Below are 26923 nucleotides of genomic sequence, written 5' to 3'. Positions count from 1 at the left end.
CATACCAAGATGGCTTCCCAGGTAGCTCAGTGGTAAAGAATCCACTTGCCAATGCAGGAGACACAGGACATGTGGTTTCGATCCCTCAGTCAGGAAGATCCCCCTGGAGGAGGAAATGGCAACCCACTCCAGTATTCTTGCCTGGGAAATTCCACGGACAGGAGCTTGGCAAGCTACATCAATGGGGGTCACAAAGAGTCAGACACGACAAGAGTATGCACGCACTACATACCAAGGAGAAAAGCCTCAGAAGAAACCAACCCTGCTAGCATCTTGATCTTAGACTTCTAGACCAGAACTGTGAGAAATAAATGTGTTATTCAAGCCACCCCACCACCACCACCAAAGAAAGGACAGCAAACAATATAAAGTGCAGATTATAATGTTTACTCTCGGTTTTGAAAACTTTTATAACAGTAGGAAACATTTGGAAAAGTATTTAGAAACATTTTTGCATTTTGGGGTAATACAGATCATCCATATATATAGTTCTGTACTAGTCCCTTTTAGCAGCATTCAAATTCCTGTGAGGTAGTAATGTGTACATAGTGTAATTTAGCCAACTTCTAGTAAACTCAGTAAACTGTTAGTTAAAGGCATTTTACCTCAGATATTCATTAGCTAACTATATTGGGGTTACCATGGCCTATCCAAATTTTAAATTCTGTGGTTCTCAGTAGCTATGCAGACAAGATTGAAAACTGTTGGGTCCTCCCGACCACTACTGAGACAAGAGAAAAAGTAAATAAAATAATAGTTTTTCTCTAGAATTTAAGGGAGTTGGAAAATGCCGATAATTTTAACATTTTGGTGTTCAGTATATGTATTTAATAACACATTATCTGGCTTATGTTTCTAAAGTTGAATTATTTATTAGGCCTTGAAAGAAAAAAATAGTTATCCCTACTACAGGTAGTGAAATCCATTTTGATCTATCGATGACCTTTATTGCTCAAATATGAGCATTATTCATACACATGCATTAACTTAAGGGTTACTTAGTAAGAACCAAAACTAAAATAAGATGCAAAGTATAGTATTAAAAATCATGACTTATAAAGCTAAGGCAGGATGACAGGCATGGTAAGTGGAAAATTTAAGTCATGATTTTATTTTATAAGGAAAACTTGATAACAGAAAATGTATTTTTTAGTAAATAAAAAGGAGCTACCTTTCAATAAAAATCCCTCTAGGTAAATAATTTCTGTGATTTCATTCTATCACGGGTAATTCATATAGAACTCTCCTTATGATTTCACTGCTAGATCTTCTCATTATTTTAATGACACTTCTGCAGTTTGACTTAAGGGTATAACTTCACATTTATAGAGCACTGTCTATTCATTCATGACTTCATGCCATCCCCCAAAAAAGGTCTTATGGAAACTGTTTCTTTTTTTGAGACAAGGAAAACTATAATCCAGAATTTTCATATTACCTTGCTAGTCACAATTACACATAGAATTCCCTATTTTATTCAATATACGTTCTTGTTTTGCAACATATACGATTACCTACAACCTGACTTTAGGAAACTGACTCATAGCAGTTGTCAAGAAGAGTCTTAAAAAAGAGAAAGTTTCACACAAGTACTTTCCACACAGTCTTAGCTAGGTTATTCTTGAATCCTTCCATGCCTTACAGAAAAAGCAATGAGTCTTCTGTAAACCACACCCAGGAGTGTGATGGTCAGCACCACCATCCCACACACTAGGCTGAAAGCCCACCGTGGACCCCAGGCAGTGTACACTTGGCTGATGAACACAGGTCCAAGAATCCGTGCTGCACTTCCAGATGCTGTTAGCCAGCCCATGTACACACCCTGTGGAGGGAGAAGCACACGCATACTCAGGTGTAGTCATTTTCTCTGTTGTTTTTAAATTAAATACAAAGTGCTTCTCTATAAATACCATAAATAATGAATGATAAACTTATCTGATATACTATTTAGGAAGCCTGCAATGCGGGAGACCCAGGTTCGATCCCTGGCTTGAGAAGATCTGGAGAAGGAAACGGCACCCCACTCCAGTACTCTTGCCTGGAGAATCCCACAGGCGGAGGAGCCTGGTAGGCTACAGTCCATGGGGTCGCAAAGGGTCGGACACGACTGAGCGACTTCACTTTCACTTCTTTCACTTTAGGAAAAATAAAAGTAGTATAAAAGAACAAACACTGTCTACTGAAATGATTTATAAACTTACCTTTTAAGGCTAACATTTGTTTTGTACTTGCTATTTTCCAGACACTACATTAGGTGCTTTACATATATTATTTCCTATGTTCACAAATTTCTATGATTGGTGAAGTGAAGTGAAGTCGCTCAGTCGTGTCCGACTCTGCGACCCCATGGACAGTAGGCTACCAGGCTCCGCCGTCCATGGAATTTTCTAGGCAAGAATACTGCAGTGGGCTGCCATTTCCTTCTCCAGGGGATCTTCCCAACCCAGGATCGAACCTGTGTCTCCTGCATTGCAGACAGACACTTTACCGTCTGAGCCACTAGGGAAACCCCCTCTATGAGATGTTAATCTTATTATAAGATCTTATTCTGTATATGGATCTCTTTATTCTTTTAAGCAACTACACAGCATTCCATTTATTAAAAGTGCCATAAATTATTTACTCAGTCCACATTTGACAGGTCATTTACAATTGGGGGGATATTAAAAGTAATGCTGCATTTTGGACATTGTAGTTGGAACAGTGACATTGTGGTGACATGGAAATTAATACAGTGGAGTCGGCCAAATCGGGCTTCAAATCTCTTGGGTAAGTTTAATTTAAGATAAATTTAATTTAAGTAAGAGATTCAAAGCCCGATTTGGCCGACTCCACTGTATTAATTTCCATGTCACCACAATGTCACTGCTCCAACTAGTGTCCAAAATGCAGCATTACTTTTAATATCCCCCCAATTGTAAATGACCTGTCAAATGTGGACTGAGTAAATAATTTATGGCACTTTTAATAAATGGAATGCTGTGTAGTTGCTTAAAAGAATAAGGAGATCCATATACAGAATAAGATGTTATAATGAGATTAACATCTATTCGTGTTGACATAGAAAGTCATGGTATATTAAAGGGAAAAAAATCCAAAATGTAGAAAAAAGTTTACATACTTGAGATATTATTCATATTTTTTAAAAGGCATGAGGGTGGATATATTTGAGAAGGCATAACAAAAGTCATGAAGGGTACAAATGAAGTACACTACGAGGTGGTTAACTACAGTATGATGGGCTAAGGGGATCCTTCCTTTTCTGCTATATACATTTCAAATTATTTGACTTTCCTTACAACTATCATGTACTGTTTTTGTAACTAACATGCATTTATTCCTGATTTTGAAAATGTGAAAATATAACTTTATAGATTAAAAAAATCCAGAAATTACTAAAATGTTTATTATTATAGTTTAAAAAGAGTGATAATGAACTTTTATCTTTGCTTTATTTAAAGAAAAATACTAATTTCTACCTTGGAAATGTAAAACCATCAGTTTAATTTTTATAAAAAGGAAGATACTGTTTTTCATTCTGTTGCCATTTAAATAACTGCTTCCCAGGTGGTGCTTGTGGTAAAAAACCTGCCTGCCAATGCAGGAGACATAAGAGATGCAGGTTTAGTCCCTGGACCGGAAAGATCCCCTGGAGGAGGACTTGGCAACCCACTCCAGTATTCTTGCCTGGAGAATCCTATGGACAGAGGAGACTGATGGGCTACAGTCTATACAATCGCAGTCGGACATGACTCAAGCGACTTAAGCATGCATGCACCAAAAAGGAAAGTCAGAAGTAAAATCTGAAATAACCTAAATGTACAATCATAGGAAAATGACTGAGTAAATGATGGTACATAAGATGGAATATGTCTCCATTAAAAGATAATTCCTTAAAATTAAATGTTATGGGAGAATATTTACAGCATAATTTTAAAAAACAGATTACAAAATAGTATCAAAGATACAGTCCTATTTTTGTGTTAGGCCCACACACCCATGCACAAACACATGGATAAAGACTCTAAGTGGAAGTATATTTCACCAAACTGTAGTACTTGTCTCTTTGATACTTTTCTCCATTTTGCTTCTATACTTTTTCTAAGTTTTAAATAATGAATATGGAAATTCTTATAAGAACAAATTTAAAATAACAAAACTGCTGCATACTTTTCAGACTACTGTGTTTTCATCTCTTGATAACTGTCCCTAGGACCACATGAAATTAAGTCTAGATCCAAATTTGGCTATCAATTTTGGTTGGCTAACTGTTGCCTAGTTTAACAATGAGTTTCTGAAAAGTATGCTTCAGATAATTTTTTCTATGAAATAACTTAGAGCTCATAATCTGAGTTCAACTTAAAGTACTTTCTTTTAAATTTCAGCTTACAATTTTGTAAGTACTTTATGAAAGCGGTGGGGTTTTAAATTTAAAATGCTGAGTATGATAAAAATCCCCTAAATTAGCTTGTGTAAAAATGGAGACTGGTTGGAAAAAAGAAAAATGTGAGCGCTTGCAAGTATACATACACCTCACACAACTGCAACATCAGAATAACGGACTCACCTGAGGGTTTGGTCCCAGAATTTTTGAATATAATGTATAAGACATAACATTGCAGGATGGATAGCCTATTCCAATTAGCACAGCTGATATGAGGAACTGGGCCAGATGGATCATGGGGGTATACAGGCACCATGCTTGTTCAACTGGGCAACCAGTTGGTTCTTCACTGTGATCTTCTCTCGGAGACTTCCAAAGAGTAATAATTATTTCTCCAAATGTGGTATTAGGGATTGAGTTATTATGTAAATCTATGAAAACAAAATTAGTACAGTGTATTACTTGTTAATTTTAGATGAATAACAGGGGCTAACATTATAGAATTATGAATGGCTATACCTTCCCACTGTATTTTGGGAAACTGATTTCCCCAAGGTAACAAGACAAAGAAGCCAACCCATATAATGATGAGTCCTCCCAGTAGAAGAGCACGCTCACCAATCCTGTTAAAGAACAGAAACTCTAATTTAAAAATGAAACAGTGTATATAACATATAGTTCCATTACCTTTACCATTTTAAAAACTATAAGCAAATAATATTTTGATACTTAAAGTGATATATTAATTAAAACAAATACAAACTATAATTTCCCACTAAGAGGAACTAGGACTCCTCTGAAAACTGGCTGATTTCAAGTCTGGGACCAGAAGTATTAAGATGAGCCTTGACATCTTACCATACCAGAAAGAATAGAAATTATCAGTGACTACTGGTCATAAAAGAATTCCCTGGCTGTCCAGTGGTTAGAGCTCTGCCTTTCTGCCGCAGGGGCATGGGTTTGAACCCTGGCTGGGGAACTAAGATCCCACATGCTGTGCAGTGCAGCCAAAAATAAGGGCTCAGAGTCAATTTGAGGAAGCTGGCCAAAAACATGACCTGAATACCAAACAGAATAGTAGTGACAGTGACGTGAAACACATAAAAATGTTATAATCTATAAATACATACTATATTAAAATAGAATATTCTTGGTAACTTAGAGGATGTTATGGAATCCACTAGTTATTTTAAAAATCAATTAATAAAAGCAAAGAATCTCTCTGTCTCTCCTCTGAAAGCTATACCAAGATATTTAAGAAACATAAGGGCCTGAGTCAAGTGAGTAAGCTATAAAATAAGACAAAACAAATTTTTTTTAAAAATTAAGATAGTGGAGAAAATCTGAATACACACTAGATATTTGATGATATTTAGAAATCACTGTTAATTTTTTTAGCTGTGATAATGTTGTCAACTTTTAGAGATACATACTGAAATATTTATGGAAGACATGAAATGATGTCTAACATCAGCTTCAAAATGATCCAGGTGTGGAGGATAGGGAGTGGTATGGATGAATCAAGATTATCCAAGGTTATAACTGTTGAAGCTGGATAACAGATGTTAGACATTCAGGACATGATTCTCTCTACATCTTTGCTTATGTTAGAAATTTTCCATAATAAAATGTGAAACACACAAACAAGACCAAAGGCTCCTGAAACAAAAGAAACCCAACACTTCCCATCACCCTCAGAATACCTACAAGGTTTCATATCTTTCCAACCTGATCTCCCCTCATTTGCCATTTCTCTCATTCTGCTCTAGCCAAAATGGCCTTCCTGCTTGTTCCTTATTCATATGAAGGTCAGTCTTCTGAGGCAAGAGTTCAGGCCCCTAAAATGGCTATTCTCTGATTTCACTGAAGTCTCAACCCGGATGTAACTTCAAACTGAACTGCTTTCCTTGAGAAGCCAATCAAAACACTACCCATGCCACTTTTCATTCTCTTCCTGTGCTCTATTCTTTATACTACTTATGACCTGATTTCATACTTGTGTTTACCGGCTTTCCATAGAATACAAGCTCTTGGAAGGTATGAAATTGGATAACCTGTAAGAATATCAGCAGGACACTCTATCTTTGTAGCAAGATGTAATACATCTACTATTACTTAACTGAATATGAATTGATGTCTATGTCTATATCTATATATTGGCCTCTTTCAGTTTAGCTCAGTTCAGTCACTCAGTCGTGTCCAACTCTTTGTGAACCCATGGACTGTAGCACACCAGGCCTCCCTGTCCATCACCAACTCCCGGAGTTTACTCAGACTTATGTTCAGAGTCAATGATGCCATCCAACCATCTCATCCTCTGTCGTCCCCTTCTTCTCCTGCCCTCAATCTTTCCCAGCATCAGGGTCTTTTCAAATGAGTCAGCTCTTCACATTAGGTGGCTAAAGAATTGGAGTTTCAGCTTCAACATCAGTCCTTCCAAAGAACACCCAGGACTGATCTCCTTTAGGATGGACTGGTTGGATCTCCTTGCAGTCCAAGGGACTCTCAAGAGTCTTTTCCAACACCACAGTTCAAAAGCATCAATTCTTTGGCTCTCAGGCTTTCTTTATAGGCCAACTTTCACATCCACACATGATTACTGGAAAAACCATAGCCTTGACTAGACAGACCTTTGTTGGCAAAGTAGTATCTCTGCTTTTTAATATGCTGTCATAACTTTTCTTCCAAAAAAGTAAGCATCTTTTAATTTCATGGCTGCAGTCACCATTCTGTCTATGAGATCTAGTCCCTTAAATCTATTTCTTACTTCCACTGTATAATTTGGCCTCTTTCTTGGCTCTATAAAGACAAGAATCTTCGTAGTATTCCCCATAGCATCCAACCCTATGCACTGACTCAGTATTTGTCAAATGATCTTAGAACTGTATTACAGTTATATTGTTAAAGTATTCAGGAATAATTAAATTGTTAAAACTGAATTCATCAACTAACATACCACCACAGACGATATGAACTAAATTTTATACAAGAATTTCCTTACAGTTTACTTTTGCAAAATGCTTCTTTAAAAAAGTGTCTATGATCCATAGAGAACAGACTTATGGACAGAGTGGGGGAAGGAGAGGGTGGGACAGTGAACTAAGAGAGTGGCAGGGAAACATACATTACTATATGTAAAACAGATAGCTAATGGGAAGTTGCTTTATAACACAGGGAGCTCAACCTGGTGCTCTGTGACAACCTAGAGGGGTGGGATGGGGTGGAGTCGGAAGGGAGGTTCAAGAGTGAGGAAACATGTAAACCTGTGCCTATTTCCTGTTGATATGTGGCAGAAACCAATACAACACTGTAATGCAATTATCCTTCAATTAAAAATAAATTTTAAAAATAAACTAAAAAAGTGTTCTATGATCAAAGTTGCAATTAACTTTGAGAAATGCTACATTCTCTATTTGCCATGATGATATAGTATATATAACTGAAGATTTAGAAGTTTTAGAGTAAAGGAGTTTGATTATTTTAACCAGAATTTTCCAGACTTAACCATTAATCTTTCTTGTTGTATAACATATATTACCACATAGAAGAACAATATTTTATGAAATACACTTACAGAGATACTTTAAATAAAATATACAAAAGAAACATTAGAAGACAATTATTCACTTTGTAAGATATTCTTGCTTTACCAAAAAATCTTCTACATGGTATAGAAATATGCTTCTTTAATAAATTTTAAATGTTTGCAAACATCCAAGGACTAAAACTCACAATAAGAAAAAAGATTCACATTATTTTACTGATACATTCACTTACATCATTAGCTCTATTTCATGTTTTATTTAAAAAAAAAAAAACAGGTGTGAAATAAAAAAGACACATAACTTACTTTTTGGAAAGTAGTTTTATCCCCATGAAAATAATAACTGCCTCAACTCCAAGAGCAGCAAGTATTATTCCATCATATAATACAGCTTGTTCTCTGGTCCAGGCATACATATCCATTGTTAATGGAGTCACAATGCTAATAGAAACAAAAAATAACTCATTCTCATTTTATTTAAACCTTAGTCATGGTTAAAGTTGAAATAGTAAGCTTTATTAGATACCAACACATTTAAGAATTTGTATCACTTTTATCAAAGACATCAGATCTATATAAACAAAAATTTTAACACATTTTAAGGACATTTTATTGTAACATAATATCACAGTAACACAGGCTACTAAGTTTGGCTGTCTGCATTTTTATTTTATAATAGTTATTATAATTATATAAGTAACATATCCACACTGCATAAAGTCTGAAAAACAGGAAAAGAAAACAAACTATAATTCCTACCATTCTAATATAAGAAGTCATGGTTGCATTCTGGTTTAAATTGGTCTCTTTTCAATGAAATAATATTACTATGGTTAAGTTATGAGAAACTTATGGGATTGCTTTTTCTCTTCCTCGGTCTCTTTTATACTTAACTTTGAATGCACGTATTTTTCTCCCTATGTCTAAGGCTACTCTTCCTTTATATGACTATCCGTCTCCTTCCTTGACAATCTTCTTTTCTGACTTTCTATCTCCTTCTGTTAATTGGCTACAAAAAGAATTTTAAAATATTTTAAAATAGTCATTCTTTAAAAAAAATCACTTTTTTTTTCAAAAAAATAAAGTTTATTTGAGAACAAGAGTGAAAGCTTCTGCAAACATTTGATAAGGTAGATGTGTCTTGATAATAGCAGCCATCCATATTTCAGCTCTACCAAAATTACCACAAATGGGACATATTTTTTCTAACAAAGATACTGATGTACGTAAAGGGCTATGACTAAACAGAGTCAAAGGAAAGTTGAGGCCCCATAGCTTATCCCTTAGACTGACAAGTGACATAGGATTTAAATTGAACAATCCAGTCTCCTAATGCAGTGGCTCTCAACTTGGCTTCTTATCAGAATGCCGGGGACTCTTGGCAAGAATATCTCCTCTATTAGACTATACCCAAGTAAGAGTCTGGGTGGGGTGGGTAGGACCCAGGCACTGGTGTTTATTTAAGCATCCCAGGTGATTCCAATATGCAGCCAAGGCGAGTGGCCACTGCTCCAGAGGGAGGTAATAACCATCAGCAGGTTCCTCAACCCATCCACTCCATTAGGAAGGGGCATCTGCTGGTGTCCTGGCCTCTCGGTGAACCTGTTATTTACTCTGCTCTAGAACTCCAGGAGTTACCTGTTTTGGGCAGATTTAGAGTATTTCCATTTGTCTTGGTGATTTTTACAGCAATATTTAACCAGGCAAATAACATCAGAAAGAGAAAAGTTGGAAAAAGAGAAATTTCCATAAAGCATGATATGAGTAAATAAGTGAAAAAAAAAAAATCACTTTTTTGGCAACATGGTATGTGGGATTTTAGTTCCCTGACCAGGGTTTGAACCAGCATCCTCTGCATTGGAAGCATGGCATCTTAATCACTGGACCACCAGTAAGGTCCCAGCACATCACCATTTTTCTAACAACATCATTTTTATTTTAAAATCAGATGAGCTGCTTTAGAAAACAGTTCAGTGGTTTTTCAATAAGCTAAACACAGAATTATCATATTATCCAGTCTTTCCACTTCTGGGTAGATACCCAAAAGAATTGAAAGCAGGGACTCAGATACTCATATTCATAGGATACTTATGTTCATAGGAGCACTATCTACAATAGCCAAAAGGTGGAAATGACCCAAATTTCCACTGACAGATGAATGCATAAACAAAATTGATATATACATACAGTGGGATATTATTCAGTTATTAAAAGTATAAAATTCTGACACATGCTACAACATGGAAGGACCTTGAAAACATCATGCCAAGTGAAACATGCAAGATACAAAATGATAAAGATTGCATGATTCCACTTATATGAAGTACCCAGACTAGGCAAATTCATACAGAAAGAAAGTAGAATAGAGGCAACCAGGGGCAGGGTGAGAAGGAATGGGGACTTACTGATTAATGGGTGTAATCATGCTTCTGTTTGGGATGATAAAAAGGTTCCAGGGATGGGTGTGGTGATGGTTGCACAACACTGTGAATGTATTTAATATCACTGAATTGTACAATTAAAAATAATTAAAACAGGGACATGCCTGGTGGTAGAGAATTCACCTGCCAATGCAGCGTTTGGGTTTGATTGCCCTGGTCCAGAAAGATTCCACATGCTGTGTGGCAACTAGGCCTGGGCACCATAGCTACTGAAGGGCCGGCACCTTAGAGCCTGTGCTCCACAACTAGAGAAGTCACCACAATGAGAAGCCTACGCATCACAACCAGGGAGTGGCTCTTGCTCACTGTGACTAGAGAAAGCCTGCACAGGAACAAAGACCCATTGCAGCCAAAAAAAAAAAGTAAAATGGTATACCTTAAACAACAAGTACAATATTATATACAAATTTGATCTCAATTTAAAAAGAAAAGAAAATATGGCAGAAAAGTTCTAAGAATCACAGCAGACTAAAAGTTTAATACAAGTCCAGTAACATGTGGCTTCCCTGGTAGCTCAGTGGTAAAGAATCTGCCTGCCAATGCAGGAGATCCAAGTTCAATCCCTGGGTTGGGAAAATCCTCCAGAGAAGGAAATGGCAACCCATTTCAATATTCATACCTGGGAAATCCCATGGACAGAAGAACCTGGAGGGCTATACAGTCCATAGGGCCACAAGAGTTGGACATAACCAAGCTACCAAACAACAACCACCACCATTAACATGGCTCAACATGGATTAATGGGAAATAAATATATAAAAGAATAAATTAAATCCTTAAAATTGAAAAAAAAAAGTTTTATTGATGCCTTCAAACTGTGGTACTGGAGAAGACTCTTGAGAGTCCCTTGGACAGCAAGTAGATCAAACTAGTCAATCCTAAAGGAAATCAACCCGGAATATGCATTAGAAGGACTGATGTTGAAGCTGAAGCTCTCATACTTTGGCTACGTGATGCAAAAAGCCGACTCACTGGAAAAGACCCCGATGCTGGGAAAGATTGAGGGCAGGAGAAGAGAAAAACAGTATGACATGGTTGGATGGCATCATTGACTCAATCAATGGACATGAGTTTGAGCAAACTCTGAGAGATAGTGAAGGACAGGGAAGCCTGGCATGCTGAAGTCTGTGGAGCCGCAGACAGATGACTGGTGACTGAACAACAGTATTTACCATAATAAAATAAATGTCCACAAAATGAGATGAGGTAAAAGTTTCATATATCTCAATAATTTTTTAAAAATCTAGTAGATCTGGCATAAAATATACCAGCATAAAAATGTTATAATATATTGGTAAGTGAATATACCAAGCTGTCAAATGATAATATCACATATTCTATGTTGGCTTAATGGACACAAACACACACACAAACCTCAATACTTACAGTTGTGTAGAAAAAATTGATAGGGAAATAAAACACACACTGATGTATTAGCAGTGGCTACCTCCAGGGAAAGTAGTGGATATGGAAATACAGTTGCAGTGTTTGGAATATTTTTAACAAGAATGTATTATTTTAATAATATAATGGAAAAGTATTTTAAAAATAAAGCCAAATGATAACTTGTATAGGTCAATAAAGCCTACACAAGGCAGATATACTAGTTTTTTTGCAGGATTAGGGCTGAAATAGAGTTAAAATTTCTAGACTAAATCCAATATACATAAGTTGGGAGCTACATAGCTTAAAGTAAATTAATACACAGTTTTATAACTATATTTATCATAAAACTCAAAGGAAAGGAAGAAGAATGAAACAGACTTATTATAAGGCAGTAAGTTTATCGGCAGAGAATTAACAGCATTCAAGTTAAAAGGCAAATAATTTATAATTGCTTTTTTTACATCATAAGAAAAATATGCCTTACATAAGGTTTTTGAGAATATCTATAAGCCTGATTAATATTGCATAAAGAAATATGGGTTATTTATACAATCTGATTTAGATGAAAATAGAAAAAAACTTACGTTTCAAAAAGGGCAAAGATAAATAGAATCACAAAAAACAGAACATTGGTGGCCACCACAGCAACTTCATCAATATTTCCTTGGGGGACTTGGACTTCATCTGTACTTGCTACAGTAAACAAAAGAAAAATTATATTACTTACATATTTAATTTTCTCATGACACTAAAATAATGTAAAAATTATACATAGCAAATTCAATGACTAAACATTTAAAATGATTTTTAGGCTTCAAAATAGTTTAAAAGTAACAGAATTTTTACATGATAGAAATAATTTTTAAATGGCATTGAAAATTAAAGTGAATTTTCTTTCCAGGACATACATTTCAATTCTGTTATCCACAATAAATACTCAGATTTTCTATTTGGCATCTCTCAAAAAGAGAATTGTATGTCCATAGAATTCTATAAAATCATCTCATGCAAAGTACATTTCAGTTGCAATTTTTTTTCTACCTTACTGAAATTTTAAATTTACAAGGATTTCATGAAGACTCGAAGTTTACTAAATCAGTTCTCAGTTCTATGATTCACTTCAATGGATACATACTCTAAATTTCAGTGAATTAGTATTAGTAAATAGTGTTGCATTTTTTACCAGAATTTTAAAAGTCCTCACATTACCATTTGTATTTTTTGCAAAGAACTACCAAGATTTGATGGCAGTTTCATAAATTAGGAAGGCAAATGAGTTCAGATATTCACTGATCTTGAACTATGAAGTTAAGCAACAAACTCAATATAAGCTGTATCTGATGTAATTGAAAAATATGAAGTTACATACATGCATTTATATACGTCCATCATGCTTTTTTAATAATTTACCTACTTAGAGTAAACTAGGTAAATAATACAAGAATGTCTTTACTTATGCTATCTTTAAGTGTACGCACAGCAGAAGTAGGAGCAGGGGGTGACTTTCCTAAGACATAGCAAATTTCTATTTTTTTTTAATAGTAGTGCCTGCCTTTATATCTCAGGATTCCTGAGAATGAGTTTCTTTTCCAATAACCGTCTGTTATACTTGTGGGCAATTAGGCACCTTGAACACTCAACACAGGGTTATAACCTCCCTTTTACACAAACAAAACCAGTTAGCTTTGCCAAGGTCCTTTTCTGGGGTAGATTCTGGTCCCTATGAGCCTTAAATTATTTGGATAGACCTCCCTGATTCTCCATTACAACCTAAGCCAGTCTTTAATCCTCTGAATCAAATACCAACATTGCCCCAAATTAGACTATAGTTTACTTATGGGTGGTTAGTTTTCCACAACCTCCAACCAGTGCTAGCTTTAGTGGGGAGACTCGGAAATGATGCATCCTAAACTGCAGGAATTAACTAGGTATCATAATTATAAGAATTTTAAGAAAACACTACACTAACATATTGATTAAAAAACTGTGTAACTGGAAATTAAACCTGATCCCATGATAACACCTTTAATAAGAGGAACAATCCAGATAGATTCCATCTAAGCATTTACTGAAATTTAAAAATGATCTTTGTTTTATAAAAATTATTTTGAAGGTCATAGAAATCTTATGAAACATAATAGATCACTCCTTTTAAAACTCTCATTTGTGTTTCAGATCAGTGCTGTCCAAGAGAACCCTGACGTGATGGAAATGTCCTTTCTCTGTGCTGTCCAATACAGTCGGCCACTAGTCACATATACCCATCAACTGAGCACTTGAAATGTGCTAGTGTGGGATTTCCCCGGCAGGCCAGTGGTCAGGACTCAGTGCTGTCACGGTTGTGGCCTGGGTCCAATCCCTGGTTTAATATCCTGCAAGCCACAGAGCACTGCAAGCAAACAAACACAAACGAAACAAAAATCCGAAATGTGGCTAGTGAGATAGTGAAAACAAGGAATTTCTTTTTCTTTAAGATTACTCTTCATTATTTTGGCCTCACTGTGCGGCTTGAGAAATCTTAGTTCCCTGACAAGAATCAAATCCAGGACCCTGGCAGTGAGAGCGCCAAGTCCCAACTACCGGACTGCCAGGGAATTTCCAGGAATTTCTTAAATGCAACTAAGTTTAAACAGTCAAGTTTGACCAGTGACTACCACACTAGACAGTGTAGCTGTAGGTCTTTGCTACTCAAAGTGTGGTTCCAAGATCAGCAGCATCAGCTCACATGGTAGCCTGTTATAAATGTAGATTCTCCCTCACCCTAGGCCTACTGAAACAGTCTGCGTTTTAATACGGTTCCCAGGTGCTTTCTAAGCATATTAAAGTCAATAAAGCAAGGATCTATATATGGTTATCTCCTTCAACTTGTGAAAGATTTTGCTTCTTGTGTATCTTCCCTTTCTCGGCCCCCAACTACATCCTCTTTAACTTGCTCCTTCTCTTTATCTGATAGGTCCTTTAAGCTAGCATCCGCTTTTACACCTGTTCCAAAAAGTAGCTTATTCCTACTGTTGGTACTCCTTCCCCATGCGTTCTTTCTTTTGAAAAATTCCAAACATATTCTTATCCATCTATGCCCTACATTCAACAATATTTTGCCACACTTGATCCATCTATCCCTTCCTTTCCTCCTTTCTCTTTTTTGCTATAGTGTTTTTCACTGGATGACTCCCAGATTTCTATCTCTAGGTTTGATTTCTACCATCAAAATTACAAATGCCTCTGGCATTTTTTAGTTGTTCTAGAGTAGCACTGTATTTGGCTTGATCTAAATTGAAATCATTTTGTCTTTTCAGCCAATGTCCCTTCTTAAATTCTTTTTCTCTCATTCTTTCAACTATCTGGAATCAAACCCTAGCAGACATCTTCAACAACCTCCTCCATTGTTTAGCATTACCTATCCAGCCTGTCAAGAATCTTGATTTTCTTTTTTCTTTGAAAGCTCATATCTATCACTTCTCCATTCTCAGTTACTGCTGTAGTTCAGGTCTTCACATATCTGGATTAGCCTCACTTGGAATCTGACTAACATCATACTTATCCTTTGTTTAAAATTTGCCATAGCTTCTCATCACTCTGCTCTCCACTGAACTACTTTTAACTTTACCTTCCAGTAGTTTTGCTGTGAAAATTAAATAAAATGCCTATCAAAGAACTCAGCAAAATAATTCTGTCTTTTCCAAAGCTTTATAAACTCCTTGAGGGCAAGGACTAAATTGCATTCTTTTTCACGAAGGGACACTCCCCAAGGAGGGTATAACTAGAAGTACTTAAATAATGGTTTATTTAATAAACTATACATACTTACCAGACTGGGTACCTATTTATGGGCCAGAGAAAGATCTATAGGATGAAAATGTGCATTTGTGGAGTATACCGAAAGAATAAAAATGCAAAAGAGAAACCATACTTATACCGATGATTAAGTGAACAAAGAAATACTTGAATCAGAAAGATACGTTTGGTAGCAAAACTACTGAATTCATTCCAAAGATCTCAAGGATTTTAGGATATTGGCTCTTGGAAAACAAGATGAAGTAATTTTTAGCAATGGTTTTACCCTGCCAGCTGCCAGCTGTGCACACCAAATCACTGATACAGGTATGCCTTTGTAAAAATAATAAATTAGGTAAATTTCAACTTTGGAAATTCAAATTGGAGACCTTCCCCAATTACCCATTGTGTTGTCCTCAGAAATAAGATTCAAGTAAATGTCAAACAGATAGAATCATGAGAAACATTGTAATATTATAGTAATTTAATCAAACAGGTTAATAGTACCTTCTTCAAAATTAATATTTTTACACTGTCGTCCTGTGTCATCCACACGATGTTCTCTTAAAAGAAAAACATAAATATTGTATCCATGAAAGGCTTAGTATAATAGATGAATGGTTTAAATTTATTATTAGCTTTCTATTTTTTCACATTGTGATAGTTTCTTTTACTGCCTTCTGAGTAATGAAATTATTATGAGATATAACCAATAAAATTAAAATGATATGTTACAATTATTACTGTATTACTTTATCATATAAAATGGAAAAAGTACTCAGTTAATCTAAGAGCACACAGGAGCTACCTTAATCAATATCTGAAGTTTTCCAATGGTTTTCAACATGAGTTATAAACATCTGTGGACTCTTGGATAAAACACTCCAAAGTAATATATAGTAACAAAACTTCTTTAGTTTTATAAAATTTCTTCTGATATATAAAAGATATGAAATATATGAGGAATTTTTGTATCTAAGGTTGATACTAATCATTAATCTACCTAAAATGTTGCTTTCATGCTATTACCTTACTTAGAAACCTATAATTAGTAAATCAAGACCAAACTTTGAATCTTCAAAGAATTTATAATCTGTTCTTATTCATCATCCATTATTTTAGTTAAGAGCACCACATAAGCATTTGCTTATTACAAAATGTAAGTACAAGAGACATCAAAAACCAAATAAAGACATCACAGAAATAATAATTCTTCAATGATAATGCTTATTTAATTTCACAATCTACAAGAGTAGTTTTATCATTTCTATCTAATTACCTTAATATAGTAAGGATCAGAATAATATTTAAAATTCCCAGGAAGGCACCCAGTAAAACTGGTGCTGTGTACATGTTTATCTGCAGCTTAATGACATCCCACGTCACGCCCTTTTCGCCAATGAGTGCAAAACAAGTCTGAAAAACTTATTAAAACAAAACATGTACATGTGAATTATTACATGGGAGGTACAGGATTAAACAGATATGAAAAACATTTACCACAAAATTAGAAATACTGTATGGAATCTCAGCAGGGATTTCAAGAAGCACGAAAATTGGTTCTTGGTGGGGAGAGACAAAAAATTTACTCTTTTTCTGTACAAAACACAGATATGGGTACAGTACAAAAAATATATACGATACAGATGTGTGGTATTAAAATTTCATAGGATGGAATAATTAGGAGAAAAAAGTCTAAAAAGCCTCCTTTGGGAGACAATGATGTAAAAAATGGGTGAGAAGCACTGATGTATAGACATTCACGAAGGATTACTCCTCACATAACATGTATCTTCTTTTTTAAAAAAAGATCTCTGTAATGGACAGGGAACCCTGGAGTGCTTTAGTCCATGGGGTTCCAAAGAGTAGGACATGACTGAGCAACTGAACTGACTGAGGATATTTAAATTATACAATTTATTCCATAAATAAATTATTAAACTTTAACCAATCTCATTATAAGAAAATGTCACATTTTAATATTATTAAATATTACTGTGGATAAAGTATTTAAACTATATATTTAATATAATTTTCGATTTGGATCTGTGGCAAAAATTGGATTGGAAAAGTATTTGTTTACTCTCCTGATTTAGATTCTGTATCTGGTTCTGCCATTACTTTACACGTAGTCTTAGAGTAAAAACTAAGTAAAATATTGCACCTAAAGCACTTAGAAGAGCATCTAACGCATAGTAAGCAGTCAATGGGCTTCCCTGGTGGCTCACTAGTAAAGAATTTGTCTGCTAATGTCCAAAAGAATTGGACATGACTTAGCAACTAAATAGCAACAACAACAAGCAGTGAATAAATGTTTGTGCTTAGTGGTGTGGTTATTACTGGAAAAGTCATCTCATCTTTCTAGGCTTACATCTGCTCATCTTTAATACAAAATTTTTTACTGAATAATCTTTAAAATGCTTTTTAGATGGTCAAAATATTTACTGAGAACCTCAGCCTATCTACCAAGTACTATGCTAGACACTGAGGGGAGAATGGCAAATTTAAAAAGACCCAGACTATGCCCTCTTGTATTTTATAATATATTTTTAAATAAGATTTCTTCTTATATTTTATTCCAGAACACTAAACTGAAATGGTAGATTTTGGTGAATGATGAACTAGATTCTCTATTGTTAAAGAGAAGAAATAATGGAAACCAGGGGGGCCTGGGGTGATGATGAAGTAAACTGAGTTGCATTCAAATTTATGCTATTTATAACTGCAATATTAAAACCATGGACAAATTACATGTCTTTTCAGTGCTGTTATAGGCATAAATGGCAACCCACTCCAGTATTCTTGCCTGGAGAATCTCATGGACCGAGGAATCTGGTAAGCTACAGTCCACAGGTCCACAGGTTGCAAAGAGTCGGACACGACTGAGCGACTTCACTTCACTTCATAGGCATAAAAATTAATTTCTCTACTCATTTAGCAGAAAATTAACTGGTCTTACAGAAATATTAAATGTCATTAACACACTTTTATATTCAGCTAAAGTATGAAAGCTTGGAAAGAACAGACTAGTAAATTTTCTTTAAAGGTAAGGACAAAAGGCAAAAGGGTAAAGAACTTGCTATAACTTTCCTCAAATCCTTCAGTTAAAAGAACTCTGTTTCTCATAAACAGGGGAAAAAAAAAAGCAAACTCTTGCTGAGGTGCCAAGCTAAATGATAACCTGACAAAACATGCACTTTGGATTCAAAGAGTTAGGTCTGAATCTCACGCCTCCCATTTATCCAGGGTGACCCTGGATAATTTATCATATTCTCTATGCCTTGGTGTTCTAATCTGTACAATGGGGACTAATAACACTTAATTTAGTGGAACATGAGTTAACACATATAAGGAGCATAGCCTCACAGCTGGATTAAAAAATATCATTTCCCTTCCTTTTCCTTCTGCTATGGGGTTTTATGGGCTTCCCTGTCAGCTCCAATGGTAAAGAATCTGCCTACAATCCGGGTTTGATCCCTGGCTCGGGAAGATCCCCTAGAGAAGGGAATGGCTATCCACTCCAGCGTTCTTGCCTGGAGAATCCCATGGAGAGAGGACCCTGATGGGCTACAGTCCATGGGGTTGCAAAGAGTCGGACACAACTGAGCGACTAACACACACACACAGGGGTTTTATTCTTGGATTTCATCTAACATTTGAACTTCCAAAGTTTACCCAATTCAAATCTAAGTAATGACAACTGAAGAACACCTACCTGGACCGAGAATAAAGCCTAATGCTTGACAAGCACTTGTGTTTGCCATGGAACTTGTTCTTTCCTGAAGAGAGGTAGCACCAGCAATATATGACCTAATAACAGCTACATTTCCTAAGAAAAGACACAACAATCCAAAAGAAAGTAAAGTAAAAATAAAGAAAATATTTTCCAGTTTATAAAATTCAACTTAATTTCGCTCTATACGGAAGAAACGTTAATCTGCAGCATAGTCACTGCTGCTTCTTTATGATTATACAAAGCACTCAGAGTCAATAAATGCATTAGTTAATAGAAAACATTACTTTTACTAATATGAAAAAACAGTTAAAGATTTGAATGAATTAAAAAAAAAAACAGCATTACAGGAACCTTAAAATTTTTTTTCATCATTAAATCCTGAGAAAGAATTGAGTGAATGGAGTACTACTAATTGCTACACACTCAGCATACTTATATTATGACATAAGAAACAGAAAAAGAAATCCTAACAATTTAACTCAAAAACACTTGTTGAGCACTTATGTTGAAGAGACACTGTTGGGGGCTACAGAGCATTTTTTAAAGTGGTCATTTGTCTCTAGTTACACCAAGTTTACTATCTAGTTGGTGATAAAGGATGAAAACAGTACAAAAAGGTACATAAGCAAATGCTAGAGACATGTTAAAGGGAAAGATCTGTTAAGGGGTAGGGTAGCCTAAGAAAGCTTCATGGAAGATGCAGAACTTGAACTGAATCTTGAAGGATGAAGAACCATGGGAACAGAAGAGAGAAACTATAAGTAACAGCAACATCATTAGAAAAGGCAAAATGATAGGAAAGATATTTGCAATGAGACATCTGTATGTTGAATGAGGTATGAGACTGAGAAGAGGTGACCCTAGATGAGAAAGGGCCATGAATGTCAGGATGAATGTAAGTTCAAAACAATCAAAAATATATATGCATACATATTACCTGCCCCAAATCCTACCAATCCACGAGCAGCCAACATGTAGTATTTATTATGAGAAGCTGGAACGTGGACATATGCATAGAGGCAATTGGCTGCCACCGAAATGAAAATGGAAACAATAAGAGGTTCTTTTCTTGGTCTGTAATTAGACCACAAACCAAATAGAGGTGAGGCTACCATTTGGCCAAGGCTATATGAAGCAATAACCCAGCCCAAAAAACTTGCATCAGCAGTCTGATCAATCTGTAGAAAAAAAGAAATATGCTTTAAGAATTGTTATCCAAGAAAAGTAAATTTAAAAAGCTACATACATTTTTTTCTGACCACTTAACGTTTCTTATTAAAACAAATAAAATCAATAATTCCAACACATAAGTCTTATAACACTAGTACTTATAGTAAGGAATTCAATCTTCTGACATTAACTATATTAACAGTTCACTACACAAGGAAAAGTTCTTAAAAAGCTTCATCATTTAGAATAATTATAAAAATTCTGCACCATAAAAAAATCTTGTTAAAAAAAATTCACATTATATACCTAACAATAGCATCATAAAATTTATATGCCATTCTTTAATTCTTATAAATATAATTATTTACCCTTATGCAACTCAATAAGCTACAGTTTATTAGCTTATTATTATTTGTTAGGACTGTGAAGTTATCTTTTTTAACTGCACACAATAATCAAATTCCAAATAAAATTTACCTCATTAAACCTACTACTAATTCTTCTTTTCAGCACTGACAATCCAGGATTCTACCAAAGAGGATTTATATATCATGAACGTTGAGGGAAGAACTAAATGATTAAAACTCAGAAAATACTTTCAGAAAATAGAGAATTCTAGCTTACAAAGGGACTATGGAATAAATCAGAAGATTGTTTCTATATACAGTAGCTTATATAATAATTTAGAAAAGTAAGAACCATTATATATTGGGACATAAGGTTAAACATATGCAGGTTAAACGGTAGAATAATTTAACAAGAAAAACCATGGGCTTTTATTTTCCAAAGGTATTTTTAAATAGCTGAAAATGACGATATTTAGGTATACTTTTTGTTTGTACAGATGAGAAATAAGAGTGAATAAGTGTAACAACTTCATGTCATATATGTAACAATTTAAAAAGCAATGAAAACTAAACTTTAATATCAGATGTCTAGTAATTTGAAAGCAAAAGGATAAAAGTGTCTTCTCAGGATATTAATTGATCATAGTCAAGTGTCCATTGCATGGACAAAAGTGAACTGATTCTTGAAGGTGCCTGTAACACTTTCAACAGCATCTGCTATTTTCGTTGGATACTATTTACAATGACTGGGAAACTGCAATCTGTTAGAATTCTGCTAGAATTGTAACAGGAAAGTAAAATGGTTTGGAAGATACAGGTTCTATACTAGAACAAAAAGTTCAATTTAGTAATTGAACTGTTAGCTGTGCTCCTGCGTGCTTCTCCCTCACCATAATAACGGCATCCTGTTTCCGGCCCTCTGGCCACCTCTAATGATCCCCCTCATATTGTTTTCAGGATAAAATCTAAACTGTTTCTTACGAAAAACTAGCTCACTAGCTGGCCACTGTCTCTCCTCTCCAACCTCATCTCTCTGCATGCTTCCTCCCCAGCTACTAACTTCCAGCCATATAGAACTTTTTAAAGTTTCCAAAATGAGTCAAGCTCTTTGCTTCCAGGCTTTTGCACAGGTCTCTCTACTGTGCCTTCCATCAGGAATGCCTTTCTAACCTCCTACTCCCTGGCCCTGATCATTCCTTCAGGTGGTCAATTTCTGGAGGGCCTTCCCAATTCAATTGATATAACTGATTTTGGAAAATCTTCCAGGATCTCTTTGGTCTGGATTAGCAACATCTCCCTAACCCCCATGTCTGTCTGTCTGTGTATGGTCTATCACCCCACCCCACCCCCGCTCACTCCTTCTCTCTCTCTCTCTGCCTGCCTCTCTCCCCCTCTCTAGTTCTCTCTCCCCTGTGCATGAGCACACAAGGGCATGTACACACACACACTTTTTATCTGTAAACTTGTTTGATTTTGCACACTTCAGTGAAAGTCAGATCTGTTAGCTTCTCTTTAAAAAAAAAAAAGACAAAGCATATATTGAATTTCAAAATATTCTTCTCTAAACATGTTAATAATAATGACAAAGTTCTAGAAATCTTAAAGCTTTGTCATGGGAACTGTGTTCCAAGCCTTCTCAACTATTTGCTGGTCTGCGCTGTGTGTGCTTAGTTGTGTGGGACTCTTTGCGATCCCATAGACTGTAGCACACCAGGCTCCTCTGTCCATGGAATTTTCCAGGCAAGAATACTGGAGTGGGTTACTATTTCCTACTCTAGGGGATCTTCCTGACTCAGGGAGCTAAACTGCATCTCTTGTGTCTCCTGCATTCGCAGGTGGATTCCTTACCACTGTGCCACCTAGCTGTCCCCTCAATTATTTACTTATAGATTATTGCTTATTCATCCAATTAGCTATTAAGGCCTTCTCTGTGACAAAACCTGTGTGAGGCAATATGAATACAAATTGAGTAAACAGTTCCCTGCCATCAAGCAGATTCCAAATCAGGTTCTACTCATCTGATTCCAAAAAATCTTGCATTTTTGAATAAGTGAGAGGGAAAAACCAGCATGCTTTAACTCTTTTTCTGTCAAATAAGGATAACTTCACAGAGTTGTTATGAGAATTATTCAAGGCAATACATGTAGAGTGCTTAGAGCCATATCTGCATATAGTATGCACTAAATGAGTGTCACCTATGCAATAAAAACATTAATATTTCTTAGTATTTTATTTTTACTGATGTCAGCTTTATTATTTTATTTTATTGTATAATTCATGCATGAGTACTCCCACTATGTTCCTGGACCTATAGATAACCCATCATCCCAATTCAAAATCTAGGTTTAAGAATATGAGTCTTCCTGGAAATTAAGCACAACTCTGGGCAACACCAGAGAAGGCAATGGCACCCCACTCTAGCACTCTTGCCTGGAAAATCCTATGGACAGAGGAGCCTGGTAGGCTGCAGTCCATGGGGTCGCTAAGAGTCAGACACGACTTAACGACTTCACTTTCACTTTTCACTTTCATGCACTGGAGAAGGAAATGGCAACCCACTCCAGTGTTCTTGCCTGGAGAATCCCAGGGACGGGGAGCCTGGTGGGCTGCTGTCTATGGGGCCACGCAGAGTCGGACATACTGAAGCAACTTATTAGCAGCAGCAGCTAGGCAACACAGCCTAAGGCATCACCCAGCTGATAGCGGTCTATCAGCCATGACCAGAAGCACAAGTCAGAGCTTCACAGTAGCAGCAAATTTCTTTCAGACAGATAATTTACTGTTTGGGTTTTATGGGTTTTTTTTCTGGCAGGGGGAGGGGGGTGGCCCAGCTTTTTATCTTTCTCAGAGATGACTTTTAAGCTAAGCAATATGTGGTAATATATTATCATAAGATAGTAACCTCAAATTAATAATGAAAATTTTGATAAACAATAAGAAATTGCTACATAGCACAGGGAACTATATTCAATAGTTTGCAATAATCTATAATTAAGAAGACTATATATATGCATGTACATATGTATGTCTGTGTAACTGAATTACTTTACTGAACGTCTGAAATGCTGTAAATCAACTACACTTCAATAAATAAAATTAGAAAGAAAATGAAAAATTTTAAGGCAGTAGGTAACATAGTACTATAGAGTCAGATTTTGGTTTTGGATAGGCTTGATTCTGCCATTTTCTAGCTGTGTGATCTTGGGCAAGCTACATAACTTCTCTGAGTGTCTTTATCTGTTAAACAAGAATGATAATAACCACCTCACAGAGTTGTTAAGAAAATCAAAATTTACATGTTTGTGCCTGGCACACAGTAAGTTATTAATAATTATAATTATTATAATAATACTATTATGAAATAACTTGAAAAAACTAATTCACAAGATTTGGGGTGAAAATGTTATATTTGTATTGCCAAAGAACTAGTGATATGTTCACATGACCTCAATAATTTTTCTTTTGAAGAGATTTCAAGTATTTGCTGAAAGCAGTGAATTTCAAAATTCAATGTATTATGCTAAGTAGACCTAATTGTGCAAATACCTTCTTTTTGAAAATTCTGAGGTTAGACACAGCGACCACTGAAATCAAGAGTTTTGATATACAGAAGCACAGAAGATGTTGCTCCAGAATTGTGAAATATACTATTCTAACTCTAATAACTCTGTCAGTATGGAAAGAGTTTTTAAGTTCATGAGTAATGATTTCATGTAAAACAAAGCTTTAATTTAATTTTCAAAATGACAATGACACTGGGGCACTAAATCACTAAAAAATACAATTAGTATTTTTCTTCCTATTTTACTATTTCTTCTTTACTATTTCTTCCTATTTTACTTCCTAATTTATACTATAAAATTAGTATATTTCTTTTAAAGATAGCATAAGAAATAGAATTTTAAGTTAATAAAATATAAAATGAATGTAAGATATCAATAAATTCCTTATGTGTGTTTTTGCATGTTCAGTCACATTGGACTCTTTTTCGACCCCATGTACTGTAGCCTGCTAGACTCCTTCCTGTCTACGGGATTTTCCCAGCAAGAATACTGGAGTAGGTTGCCATTTCCTCCTCTAAAGGATCTTCTCAACCCAGAGATCAAACCCATGTCTCCTGCATTGCAGGTGGATTCTTCACCACTGAATAAGTATAATTTTTAAACCTTAAACATTCATCACATATGTTTAGTATTTTTGTTAAGCCATCCGGCCATTCTAACAACCTAGTAGAGAAGTTTGGTACATTCTCTGTAACACACAGTTACAACACTCAATGGTAAGTGTTAATGATAAAGGGATATGGAAGCACAAAGGAAAACCTTCTAATCCAAAGTGAGGTGAGGGATAGTAAGAAAAGGCTTTTCAGAGGGGACACTGGAGCAAAGCCTTGAAAATAGTGGAGAAGGGAAGAAGGGAATGGCAGAAGAAAGGAGAGATGCAGAGGAAAAAATCATTCCAGAAAAAAAGGAGGAAAATGTGCAAAGATCTGAAGGATCTTAGGCTCATCCAAGTACATGTATCTAATAAATTTTGCAACTGAGCATGCAAAAAAAGCAGGCACAAAAAATTTATTAACATCTTGTATTTCATTTTGGATTTTTTAGTACAGTTTTATTTTATTTTATTTTATTTTTTTTACACTTCCTCCCATTACTCTCGCTTTAACTCAGTATAAAGAAGACAGATCTAACAGTCACGCTGTGCAGAGGTGGCATGGGCTTCCTGGGGGGCATACTGAGTTTTCTGTTTGGCATTTGGCAGAGTCAGAACCACCGCTTAAGGGAAGTGGAGGGTGTTGAACACAGGTGGCTAGATAGCTCATTTATTTTTTTTTATTTTTTTAATTTTTTTTTAAACTTTAAAATCTTTAATTCTTACATGTGTTCCCAAACATGAACCCCCCTCCCACCTCCCTCCCCATAACATCTCTGTAGGTCATCCCCATGCACCAGCCCCAAGCATGCTGTATCCTGCGTCAGACATAGACTGGCGATTCAATTCTTACATGATAGTATACATGATAGAATGCCATTCTCCCAAATCATCCCACCCTCTCCCTCTCCCTCTGAGTCCAAGAGTCCGTTATACAGCGCTGGAGCCGATTATACAGAGTGAAGTAAGCCAGAAAGAAAAACACCAATACAGTATACTAACACATATATATGGAATTTAGAAAGATAGCAATGACGACCCTGTATGCAAGACAGGAAAAAAGATACAGTATAATTTTAAACTCTAAACAGTCTCTAGTATTTTTGTTGAAGCCCTCCAGCCATTTTAACAACCTACTAGGGAAGTTAGGTAAACTCTCTGTAACACAGAGTTACAACACTCAATAAGTGTTAACAGTAAAGGGACATGGGAGCACACAGGAAAATGTTCTAACCCAAAGTGAGGTGAGGGACAGTAGTTTTTATCATTATTAACTTAAAATGCTATTTTCTTATGCTATTTTTAAAAGAAATATAGAAGGAAAATACTAATTTTACTTTTTAATGATTTCGTACCACATTTTCATTGCCATTTTTAAAATTAGCTTTAACTGATTAAAACATTATTTTACATGAAATCAACACTCATGAAACTAAAACTCACTATAGATGTAATGTGGGCCAAGGCTCAGGATTTAGGCTGAAACACACATACACACTACTGGAGAAAATCAAAATATAAGGAGCAAGTTGATAAAGAAAACGACACAAAATAATTTAAGAATAAAGAGTTAGGGTAAGCTAAAAGAAGGTTTCAAGAAGCAGAGAAAGGACAACAATGTCAAGCACTACCCAAATGTCACCTCAAGTAAGGACTGAAAAGTATCTAGTATTTATTTGGTGAGTAATTAAGTCTTTGAAGAACTCAAGAGCAGTTTCAGGGTAGAGGAGGAGTTAATCACATTGTAGCAAGTTAAGGAGTGAACAGAAATTAGGAATTAAAGAAGAATTCCTTCAGAGACCTTGACTGAAATATTATTATAGATTAATTATGCTTCCAACTTAAATACTGATTTTTAAATAAATTCATTACTGGAATTTTAAGATAAAACTGACAGCTACACGTCAAATATATTTTTTTTAAAGGTAGAATTGACAGGACTTGATGATCAATTGAGATGTCAGGGTACCCACAAATTTTCATCTT

At 35.5% G+C, this 26923-nt stretch overlaps 1 protein-coding gene across 7 annotated transcripts in view; it reads right to left on the bottom strand.

The window, feature by feature from the left end:
- Positions 1-406: 406 nt before the first annotated feature.
- MFSD8 (major facilitator superfamily domain containing 8) overlaps positions 407-26923 on the bottom strand; it is a 41888-nt gene continuing 15371 nt past the window's right edge. Inside the window, exons 4-12 of one of the 7 annotated variants that reach the window (XM_068989814.1) lie at positions 20203-20443; positions 19239-19358; positions 16809-16953; positions 16037-16092; positions 12340-12448; positions 8235-8369; positions 4904-5007; positions 4568-4815; positions 407-1822 (exon numbers count right to left, since the gene is read on the bottom strand). In XM_068989814.1, coding sequence (XP_068845915.1) covers positions 1616-1822; positions 4568-4815; positions 4904-5007; positions 8235-8369; positions 12340-12448; positions 16037-16092; positions 16809-16953; positions 19239-19358; positions 20203-20443 — 1365 coding nt within the window. In that variant the 3' untranslated portion in view covers positions 407-1615. Of the gene's footprint in view, positions 1848-4559; positions 4816-4903; positions 5008-8234; positions 8370-12339; positions 12449-16036; positions 16093-16808; positions 16954-19238; positions 19359-20202; positions 20444-26923 lie in introns of all 7 variants that reach the window. The other 6 variants (XM_068989812.1, XM_068989813.1, XM_068989816.1 and 3 more) reach the window with 6 other exon arrangements.

The sequence above is a fragment of the Capricornis sumatraensis genome, chromosome 17 (genome assembly GCF_032405125.1).
Source record: "Capricornis sumatraensis isolate serow.1 chromosome 17, serow.2, whole genome shotgun sequence".
Taxonomy (NCBI): Eukaryota; Metazoa; Chordata; class Mammalia; order Artiodactyla; family Bovidae; genus Capricornis; species Capricornis sumatraensis.
This window is presented reverse-complemented; position numbering and strand designations above follow the sequence as displayed.